We start from the raw sequence: 11,714 nt of genomic DNA, 5'->3' as shown, positions 1-11,714 counted from the left end.
TCATGCTCACTGCTATCAATCCGAGCAATTTGACAAAAATTTGGTGTCAATTTGCTCGTTTTTTAGGTTAACTTGATTTTAATTTCTATTTTATAAGCTTGTACTTAATTTTTTTTTACCAAATAGCAATAAAATGTGATTGTGGGATAAATTTCCTACAAATGTCATGAAATTTTGTTAAGTTATATTTGCTAATTAACAATAATTGCTAACTTAGCAGCATTGCTAGTCGTAATCCCGGCCCAGGTTAAAACTCAGAGGATAAGGCAGGAAATGCTTGAATTTTCTAGCTTAATTCATGCGCTCCCTACCTTACCATCTAAGTTTTAACAAAGCTTTTAATACATGTGTTTTCCAGGCAAAAACTACTTGGGACACAAGTTGTGTTGACTTTAATTCTACTACTTGAGTCACTCAGTCATTTACTACTTGGGTCTCCGGTTATCGTAGCCTTGTTTTCTCTCCGTGTACATCTGGTACCAGCCGTTTCTGTCCATATTTATGAATACAGCAGTGGTCCTTTTTCATATATATACATCGTAAATCTAAATTTTTAAGAAGTAATACTTTTTATCTAAATTCTTCCTAACTCCTTATAAAAATTTGTAATAACCTGTACATTCCTTGTTGCAGTGGAATGCTGACTTCCTTTATTTCTGAGAATGGTTGCTTCAGGATACTCTCTCACAAAGATCAATTTTATAACTCTAAATATTTGTCTAAAGAAACTTGTAACCTAGTCATTAAAAACATGTCAATATTTAGGTATAATATAAACCTGAAAAAAATTAACATAACTTTTTTTAGCCCTTAAAGAATTTTTCAAAAATAAAAATATAACCTGATCAGAAAAATCTTTTCTCAAGCACTAATTATTGTATCTCATTATAATTATATATACTTTTATTTTAAAAAAATTAAATGGCAACTAATCTGTTTTGAATTAGTTTTGTTCACTAATTAAAAGTAATAGAAATTCACACTAATTGTTTATAAAATATTACTATTTGATTTAGGAAAATTTTTTTACTAAAATTTTAGTATAAAATGACTAAAAATTAGTAGAAATTTTCACTAATTTAAATTTAGGGAGTACAAAAGTCAATTTTAAATTGAAAAATTAATTTTATTCAGTTTAAAGAAACTGAAGTAATAATTCGATATGAAATGATTGTATTCTACTGTAAAAACAAGATTCACTAAGACAAAAAATGTTCTTTAAAAAGTATCTTTATTTATAATCTAATATAAATAAAAAAATTACATCTTCTCGTCCATCAGTACACCCAGTTGTACATTTGATATGAACAGTAATTCACAATAAATACTTACACAACTAAATAATAAAATAATAATAATAATAATAATAATAGCAACAATTTGAAAATAATTCAGAGCAATCTTTCAAGAAACGACAGCCAAGAGAGAGAGAGAGAGAGAGAGAGAAGAGAGAAAGAGCTATACAAATGTAGAATTTCAGGAAGTAGGAGATCACAGAAATTGAGAAAGAAGATGAGAGAGTGAAGTGAATGAGAATGTGTAGAAAAGAAATAAAAATGAGCAGAAGACAGAAAAGTGAAAGGAAAAAAGAAAAGTAAAAAATAAAAAAAGAAACAAAATTAAAATTACACTGAAAAAAATGTCCTTGATTCAAATAATCGATTACTTGACTATCATTAAATAAATATTTTTTTTAACCAAGTAATAATTTTTATTTAAATCAATTCAATTTTTTTTCTCAGTTTAAAAAAAGATGAAAAAAGTATTAAAAAAATATATATAAAAATTAAAAAATAAATTAAAGTATTGAAAGCTCTGCGTGAGATTTGATCGTAGCTTGATCATTTGGTATATCTATAAATTGACAAAAAAAAAAGAATTAATTTACATTACAAAAGCGATCTGCGGTCGCGAACATTTCCGTATTTTCGTACAGCTTCATGAACGGCATCCTGAGCGAAATCCAACGATCTACCAAAGCCAGAGTGTCCATAACCATGGCCATGATGTTCCTCTGAACTATGTGAATGCGATTGTGTATAAACTGGTTTGCTGACAATTTCATAGGTGGTTTTTTTATCGCCACCACTTGCCAATGATTTTAATCCAATGATTGCAGAAAGCATCAATGCCATTAAGCCAGTCATTAAAGCCTTGCCAGCGAGAAGTGCCAGTGCACCAAATCCAACTGCACCTAAAGTACCTTTCATCATCATCAATCCAGCCATTAAACTACCCATACCCTTGTCTTTCTTGCCACGACCTGAAAAAATATAAGATAATATTACTCTCTTTTTCTGTAATTTCAAAATTTTAATTGACATTTAATTATTACTATCATTTTCCAACACACATAATTTCCTGAATTTCTATATATTAAACTGTAACATTGCTTCAATTTCTCTGCAAGCATAAACATGGAGAAAAATATGATTGTTGTGCAAACCATTTTTGGATTGTTGTCAGTAGATTTGTTGATATTACAATTCGAAATGTTAATATTACAATTCGGATTGTTGTCAGTACAAATGTATGTTGTTTTAAGAACAATACAAATTTTTTGTTGTCAATTTTGTTCAGTTTGTAATTCCGTACAGTTGCAAAACCAAACTCTCTGTCGATTGCTGATGGAACAATCCGGATTTGTTCAACTGACAAGTTTATTGTTCCATGTCACATGGAATAAGAGTGCAGGAGCACATGGAACAAGTGCAGATCGTCGCATCGTTTGTTTCTGGCACATGTGCCACTTTTGCTTTTATTATTAGTTTTTTTAGAAAAAATAACAAAGTGCTGTTAAATAATGAATCCGGTTAAAGTGAGAAATCTATTGCAAGTGTGGTGAATGAATGAAGAGACAATTTCGTCGTTTATCAGTAAGTTATACACGGTTACTATTGAACATAACGGAACATTAAAAAATACAAAATGTATATTAAATATTATTTAACAACAAATTTCAACTCAAAATAATTCTTTGGCTTCAGGTCAAAGAATTTGATTCAGAAGCTGCATGTTTCACAAATTTTAATGCAAATAAAACTGGTGATATGACCTATGGAAATCTGTTATCGATTATTTTAGAAGGCGTAGAAACTGAACAAATTGTATTAGACGGATCAAATCTTTGTTAATACACAGAAAAAAACTGAACCCAGAATGATGCGTGTAGGCGGCTCATTTTGATGTGCAACAAAAATGAACCAGGTTGGTGGCGCCACTGTCTATGTCGTTTAGCATTGGCTCATTTTGATTTGCATCAAAAATGAGACAAGGTTTTTTCTGTGTGTGTGGATTTAATTTTTAGTAACCACAGCACTTCTTTTTTCTCCGTGATAATGTTTTTATTTTTTGTTTTGCGTTTTTAATGAATTTTGCCAGACAAAAATCAATTTTTTATTGATTCAGTTCATTAATTTTATTTTATAACTGAAAGTGGCAAAAATAAATGAATGAAACAATTTGTAAATGGTGATCAGTAATATCTGTATTTAATAAGATGGACTTAATATTTTTTGCCAATAAAATAAATCAAGTGAATCATTGCCACTTTTTTTGGAATCTATTTTTATTCTCTCGACTTTCTATCGCCTTCCTGTTTAAATTCAAATCAATGACAAGTGTGTTCACTACTTTTTAAAATAGTAAAAAAAATTTATAATTTTTTTTAGTAATTTTTATTTGGTTTTTGTTTACGAAAACTATTATTGTAACAAGTAAATTACAGGAAAAATATTGAAAACGTAAATTTTTTTTTTTATGGAGTTTTTATCGAAAACGATGGGTTAAAGATTAGAATTTTATTTTTGTTTGCCCTAAAGAGATGAAATAAAATTTAATAAATCTAATTCGAATTTATTTGAATAGAATTTTATTTTTTTTAAAAAACGCAAAATTTGAAAGAAACTGATGATCTATCTAGAGTTAATAATTTTTGACCTAGAGGACTGAATTTTGGTACACTTATGTATTTTCAATTGTAAATTATAGAAAAAATTTAACGAACCTTTTTGGATTTAATTTTAATAAATTTTTTCTGATAGTAACAACTTATGAAACAACTTAAAATTAAAAATATGTTCTATTGTTAAAATAAATTGTTAAAATAATTATTATTTTTTGTGTTTTCTTTGAAAAAAAATTGTCATTTTAAAAAAAATTTTGGAAAAGTTTGAAATTAATTTTCAGTTGTTATTGAATTATTATGTTTGAATTCTCACCAGCTTCGATATTTTTATCGCTAGTTAGTCCCAGTCGATTAAGCGCCTCATCGTTAAAGCTTCTTGCAGCTTCGAACGTTCGCGGATCGAAGAGTTTTATGGAGATTGCATGACTGTTGAGATAACTACCCACTTTGTGTATTAAATATGCATCCAATCGTTTGTCAGAGTCGTGAGGAAAATCTCTCGCTAAATTAGCCATCATTTCTGCCGCCGGAATTTCAGTTGTACTTGCGTCCTTGACAACAGAGACTCCGGGGAGAAGACCTGAAAAATTTTAATTTTTACTTAATTTCCAATAAATTTTGAGAATTAAAATAAAAAATTTTTTTCGAAATTTTATTATTTTGAATAAGTTTTTTTTATATTTTATTATATGTTTTCTATTTATTTACTTTATTCTGTTGACAATTATTTTTTTCTCTTTTTTTATTTTAAATTAATGTAATGTAATTTCTTGTAAACCATTGATAGATTTTTAATATTATAACAAATAATTTTCATTTTATTTTGGATGAGATTTTTTACTTTTTCATTTGAAAAAGAATCAAAGCTCCACTTTAAATTTGAATTAGTGAGAATTCACTAATTTCACTGATTTAAATTAGTGAAGTTTCCTACTATAATTTTTAGTAATCTTTTACTAAAACTTTGGTAAAAAAGAAAAATATTACTAAATAATAATTATTTTTTCCCATTTACTTAATTTTACTATTTTGAACTAAAATTCTCGAAGAAAAATAAATTTTTAAAATACTTGCATGACAATTTTGTGCTGAAAAAATTTTTTTTAATGTATTCTTTTCACACTATTAGAAAAATTATTGATTAATATTTCTATATATTAAATTAAATTTTAAATTTATTTCTATATATTCTATTAGAATATTTTTCCAAAAAAAATATTGGCAAAATTTTTAAGTTCTTTTTATAAATAGAAAATATTTTCCAAGTTTTTTAGTTTAAACTAGGGTAAGTGTACCAATTACGGCGCGTTCATAAAAAATAACTATTATTACTATTATATTTAATATAACTGTTGACAAATGATTAAAAAAAATTATTTCAATCTTTTTTTGATACAATTACTTATAAAGGTGCACATTTAAATAATTATTAATTTAATTATTTAAGATCAAATTTTTTTTCGCGCCGCAATTCAAACATTTTTAAGATTTCCATTGGCTCCAATTTCGGCGGGCAAAGTATCTTGAAAATACACGTAATTTTGGTCACCTAATTTGATACAAAAAGGCGCCGCAATAGAAAATTACGGTATTAGTTTTAATTTCTCATATTTGTTTAAATAATCGATTTTTATAAAGTTTAAATTTTTTTTTAATATCTAAATAAATTCTCATTTGTTTATTTTAATTAAAAAAAATTTGTTAAACTTCCATTTGTATGTTTTAATTAAAAAAATATATATATGACGTTTCATTCTGGCCCGATGCAAAATTTCTACATGGTTTATTATAATTTGTTTTAGTCAAAAACCAAAAATTTAATTATTATTACAATTATTAATTAACAAAAAATGTTTAATTGATTAAAAAAAAATATAAAAAATGCTTAAGTATTAAAAAGAAATATTGTAAAAAATGGTGTGTTCAAAACTGTTGAATAATAATTTTTCAAAAATACGATGTAGAAAATTATTGATCACACTGAATTAATTGGTCCACGAGCATTTAAATAAATCATCAGCATATTATATCCACACACACACACACACATCACGTACCCAAATCATCTTGTTCGGAAAGCCGATCAAAAAACGACACCACATCCAGCTTAAGACATTTGGCACTATAAGATTTACCACAATCTTTGCTCAAAATCGAAGCCGAATTATCCGGTGTATCCTCAATTGATTGACTGACCGTTCCATGTTCAATTTCAGCACGAGCAAATGTCGAAAAAACGACAACAACAATTAAGGGCAACATTAGACCATGCACTTGATTGAATATCATTATTTTTTTTTTCAAAGAGATATTTTTTAATTTAGTGAAAAATTTTTTTTTGAAAATCACTCTCGTCGAAGGACACTGATAAAATAAAAAGGGGTGGGGGGGAGTTGGAAAAAAATATTTTTTTTTCTTTTTTTTTACCCTCGACGAGATTTAGTTTGACGGGTCGCGTGATTTGTACTGAATGTACGAATGGATAGTTGCACTATATATAGGAAAGATCTACCGGTCCTTTTTCCTTTTTGCCTTTCGACATTCATACATTCTCCATAGTCGAGCATAGCAACTTTTGCGGCCACCACTTGGTGGAGAGGTACCATCCATCCAAAGAGGTGCAGCAAACTTGGTAGGGGAGAGCGTCAAATAGAGCGGAGAATTCGAATCTCAGTCAAATTTACAAAAAACAAAGGCATCGACAATAAAGAAAGGTGCTCGCTCGGTCGACTTTATATTTTATAATATAAACACAAGTCATCGGAAAATCGAACAACTTTGTGAATTAGCTGCTCAGCTTGGAAACGAGCCTAAGTAGTTGGTAGCGCAGCTTTGGAGAAATAAATCGACTGCTTGTTACGGTTTCACTGATGTAAATTAAAAGCGAACATCTTTTTCATCGCCTATAAATAAACGAGAGAAATAGTTTTTTTTTTTTTTATATAAAGGTGTTTGAACTATTGCTATAAAATTTTGAAAAGATTCTTATTTATTGGAATGTGATTTTTGGCGATTTATTCCTTTCACAAGTGGAAAAGGTCAATGTAAGTCAGACGGGACAATTTTTACCACTGATTTTCGATTCGTTTTACTATATTATTTGCACTTTTTCGTATTTTTTTATTACATTTAAAAAATTATAGTAAAAAAATATTTTTAAAAATAATTATTTTTACAAAAGTAACTTGGGTGAATAAGCAAATTTTCTTTTGATAACAAAAAGTAATTTTATAGTTAAATAAAAAATTATTTTTATAATTTAATAATTAAAGAGAATTAGAGTTAAAGTTTTTAAGATGTACAAATACTTTTGTTTACGAATTTTTAATGTCAATTGTTATTTTTCTTTACAATTGAAAATAATGCGAAAATCTTTTTTTTTCTAGCACATTGTAAACGAAATTTAGTGAATTTACTCAGTGGAACAATAGATTATTAAATTAAAGATGCGGATAAAATAAACAATACTATTTTTTTTATTGTCATTTCGATCGTTTCCACTTTCATGTCCTATAAATATAGTGAAAGTAGTAAAAGAAGTTTTGAAACAATGAAATCTTTTAAAACTAAGGTCAAAAAATTTAAGAATAACCTAGTAACACTATACAATATATAATATGTTTTACATCCTATTGTAAGAGCAAAATTTTACTCTACATATAAGAGTGCGGTACGTAATAATAGAGATATCATATTATATATATTTTATATAAAGTTAAGATCAAAAGCAAACAGTCACAATTTTGGATAATTGCCACTAGAAAGTAATTTCATGCTCTTTTTCTTCATTCTCATGTACCTTATACTTTCTATAAAAAAAGGTTCATTATAAAATATATTTCAACTCATTTAAAAGTACCATTTAATAATTATGATACAGATTAAATTGCTTCCTTTCACCATAGCGACATATACAGATGATATAAAAAAAATTTATGCAAAGAATATTTTAATCAAGTTCAAGTTTATAATTAAAGAAAATTCCTTTCGTCTATTAAACAAAATTTTATAACTTGTTTTTTAAAGTTAAAAAATAAAAAATTTTATTTATAATTTAAAAAACAATTTTTAAAAAATATTAAACAGATTTATTATAAAAAAATTTCTTAATTTAAAAGATAAAATAACCTAATTTAAAAAAATTTTTTAATTAAGAAATTTAATTCGATTCAAAGAAGAATTCTTCAAACTGAACAACAGGAAAAGAAAAATGTTTTTAAAGAAAATGTAGTTTCTTAAGAACATTTTTTTTTTAAATTGAAATAAATGGTTTAATAATATCAATAAAGAAATATTTAATGAAAATGTTTTTTGCTTTAAAGAAAACATTTTCAATTTGAGAAACAATCAATAATGTAATTTGTATAATCACATTATGTTTTCTTTTTGCACCGTTTACTACCTTGGTATAGAAATACAAATTGCAGAAAAGTCGACCACAATTTATTTGAAAATATAACAAACATTTATTTTGAAAAGTGAGCAATTTACAATGTTTTGTCCTTGACTGGAAGAAAGTAATAAAAATTTCAAGGAATCACACTGGCCGTATTCCCTTCTTATACATAGAAAAATGAAAGTATACCGGATATCTTAATCCAAGAAGTAGTCAATTCCATGATAACAAGAAAAGGGAAAAGAATATATATAAAAAAAACTAAGGAAGATATAAAAACTAAATTCTATTTTACTGTTGATGAAAAACAAGTAGAGAAAAAAAGCCATTGGTTAATCTAGATCAAAAAGACAAATAATTATATTAGAGATATAAAAAATTGATATTGTGTTTATTAGAAAAATCTGTCTATGTGAAACTTTGTTGTAAATTTGATAAATGCATTGTTTTTATATAAATAAATAAATAATTGAAAATAAATACAATATTTATATTGTAAACATTTGTCTATATTTAAATTAAACACGCAATTATTCTCTCATTTGTTGGGATAGTGTTATTCTTATACAATTTACTTTAAACTGTCCCGTTTAAATTTACGTTGCTCTTGGAAAATCACTTTCCATCTCATTTTATCATTCCCTCGACTTTACACATAATGAAAAAACAAATATTTAACTCAGAGTTAAATAAAAATATTTATTTTTATGAAATAAATTTTATTTTTTTCAAAACAAATTTTTTTTATTTTATTACTCAGTGGTGGCCACCGTTTTGGACTTTGTTTATAATCTTTTTAAAAAAAATAAATTTACTTAATTGAGTTCTATTGTCACAAAGATGTACAAAACAGAAACACTTTTGCTGAAGATCGTAAATTAATTGGTGTAAAATTAAAAAGTTCTGGTCATTACAATTGTGAAAATCGAAGCGAATTATGGTTAAAAAAATAAAATAAAATTTATAACGTTACTGAAAACGTTTTTTATGTTAATTTTTTCATTTTTACATTATTATTATTATTTATAGTTGACAATTAATATTATTTATAACGTTACTGTAAACGATTTTTAAGTTCATTTTTTCATTTTTAACGTTATTATTATTTTTCTAATATCTTTGGCAGAATATGTGCTGTGTGTGTGAGTCAATATTTATTTGTATATTTATTTATAAATTGTGTCAAATTCCTAATTAACAAAGTGTACAACCCTAAGTGTATAAACTGTCCAACCCTAAGTAGAAGTAACATTTTCGAATTGTGCTAATCATAACCAGACATGTTTCGCAATTCGATTTTTCACATCATTTTTTCTTCAATTATGAGCCTCACAATACATTCAATAAATTTACCTTACCGATTTCTTGTTTTCTTTATTCATTTTTTATGTTTAATCACATCGCTCAAAAAACTTTTTTCGTTCCTACAAATGCACCGAAGTCACAGCAGACGCTACTTTTGATTCTCCAAAAGTGTAATGGCACAAAAAGTTAGGTTTCACTACGAAAAGCTTCGCCACGTCCGTGCATAGATGGCGCTAGTGTTTTTATTTTAAGAAAAGCGAAGTGTCCAACCCTGAGTATATTCCCCTTACATTAAACTAAAAAAATATAAAAAAATAATTGGAGAAATATTATCAAAGGATAAAAAATCTCATATTGAGAGGAACATTTATCTTCTTATAACCTCTTATGTTATCCTATTGAAACAAGAATATATTCACTTTTTAAAGGGAGGTGACATTGACATTTTAACCTATTGAAATTTTCGTTGTTATCTATAACAATCTTTTTCCTTTTATTGTTTAGAATCTAAAACTGTTTTTACGTTATCAAAATTAGACAAAAATGTTTTTGACCGTTTTAGAAGTTTTATTTTTTAAAAAAAATGAAAAATATAAGTTTTGATTGTTATACATTTTTTTAAAAAAAATTTTAAACCCATACGATTGATTTTTAGAATGAAAATAACACCTATAGATTCTTTTTTATTTAATTCAATAAAATTATATGAAATTCTTAATGAAATTTTTTATTAACTTATTAGTTTTTTATTCACACAAATTAAGAAACAAACAATTAAAAAAATTCTCATTTACAAAAATTGTTCTATAGTGAATTTTCAGTAGAATAGATGGTTTATAGTCAGACAAAACAGATTTTAACTTTTTATCAAATTGATTGAAAAGAATAAAATTATAATTTTTTTTAAACTATTAAAATTATTTTTAAAAATAATTCCTCGATAACTTTAGTAGAAAAAACCAGTCGATGTAAGACAGTCAAATTCTATTTTGTTGTTTCGCTGAAAAATAAATTCGATTTCAATAATCAATTATATACTTGAAAAATCATCATATATGTGATTAAATAAATATTTACATAAAATAAATTATTTGAATTCAATTATTTTCTTTTCAATTTAAATTATTTTTAAATTGAAAGAATAAAGTTTCAAAACTTAAAAAGGAGAAACAAAAAAAAATTTCACGAATTTTAATAGAATAGTTCATCAGTTATTATCGGACACTAAATTTTTTGACTGCAATAAATTGAAAAAAATAAAATCAAAATGTAAAAACAATAATATAATAGAAATTGTGAAAAAAAGATCTTTGCGCACTTCAGTAGAAAAGGTAAATTACAATCAGACACGCCAATAATTTGAGTTGCAATCAACATACATAAAACTGTTAAATAAATTTAAGTAGAAAAGGCTAATTTTAATCAGACACTATATACACATTTGTTATCCACATAGTGTTCCTCTTAAATTAAGACTTTCTGCGTTATAAAGAAAAGGAAAAGTTATATAAAAATGACATCAAAAATTTTCTTAAAATTGAGTTCACCTTTCTCTGTGCGAGTATGAATATTGGTCAAAATTTTTTATAAGTCAGATGAGAACAATATAAACTTCTGAAATTACAGTTGAGCTGATAAGATGTCGGAACCTAGTTTAAATTGGCCCACTTTATCGGGCGGATCACATTTTCGCGCTCTACGCTCGAATGATGACGGTATGTCAGATCCTTGTGTCGAGAAAGTATATTACCCGCAAAAATTTTTATGCGACTACTTATTTTTTTTCATGAATAAAAACAAGTTCTTGTCATTTTTATATCACGTTGAAATTATATTAATCTTTTTCCTAAGAATGCGGTTGATTTAAACATTAAATATCATTTGCCTTACACTTTGTTTTTACAAAAAAAAAAAATATATAAAAATTTTTTTTTACAATATTTTGTAATTTTTTAACTATTTTTCATTTGCTTTTTTCTTTATTTTTATTTTTCTACTTCCATTTTATATTAACTTTTTTTTATTTATCGTTTTTTATATCATTAAATATTTATAGAATGTAAATACAGTAATATTTATTCTATAAATAGGTAGTAGGTACATAGT

The 11,714-nt window shown here is 25.8% G+C and overlaps 1 protein-coding gene across 1 annotated transcript; it reads right to left on the bottom strand.

The window, feature by feature from the left end:
* Window positions 1-1,212: 1,212 nt before the first annotated feature.
* Window positions 1,213-6,381, bottom strand: LOC127287067 (uncharacterized). The gene is made up of 3 exons (XM_051313790.1): window positions 5,965-6,381; window positions 4,221-4,487; window positions 1,213-2,263 (listed from the first exon to the last, which is right to left on the bottom strand). Exons 1-3 carry the CDS (start codon window positions 6,194-6,196, stop codon window positions 1,890-1,892), a joined length of 873 nt encoding a protein of 290 aa, XP_051169747.1. The 5' UTR covers window positions 6,197-6,381; the 3' UTR covers window positions 1,213-1,889.
* Between the last annotated feature and the right edge of the window lie 5,333 nt (window positions 6,382-11,714).

Source organism: Leptopilina boulardi, unplaced genomic scaffold (genome assembly GCF_019393585.1).
Source record: "Leptopilina boulardi isolate dan_hultmark-lab unplaced genomic scaffold, ZJU_Lbou_2.1 LbouV2_367, whole genome shotgun sequence".
In the NCBI taxonomy this organism is placed as follows: Eukaryota; Metazoa; Arthropoda; class Insecta; order Hymenoptera; family Figitidae; genus Leptopilina; species Leptopilina boulardi.
Note: the sequence above shows the minus strand (reverse complement) of the source record. Positions and strands in the feature narration are given on the sequence as shown.

What these genes read in the sequence shown, in the direction of transcription:
- LOC127287067 (XM_051313790.1), bottom strand. Translation starts at nt 6,196, where the DNA reads ATGATATTCAATCAAGTGCATGGTCTAATGTTGCCCTTAATTGTTGTT. An exon ending in TTCCGAACAAGATGATTTGG is followed by an intron (nt 4,488 to 5,964) that starts GTACGTGATGTG and finishes AAAATTTTTCAG; the next exon opens with GTCTTCTCCCCGGAGTCTCT. An exon ending in CGATAAAAATATCGAAGCTG is followed by an intron (nt 2,264 to 4,220) that starts GTGAGAATTCAA and finishes ATATTTTTTCAG; the next exon opens with GTCGTGGCAAGAAAGACAAG.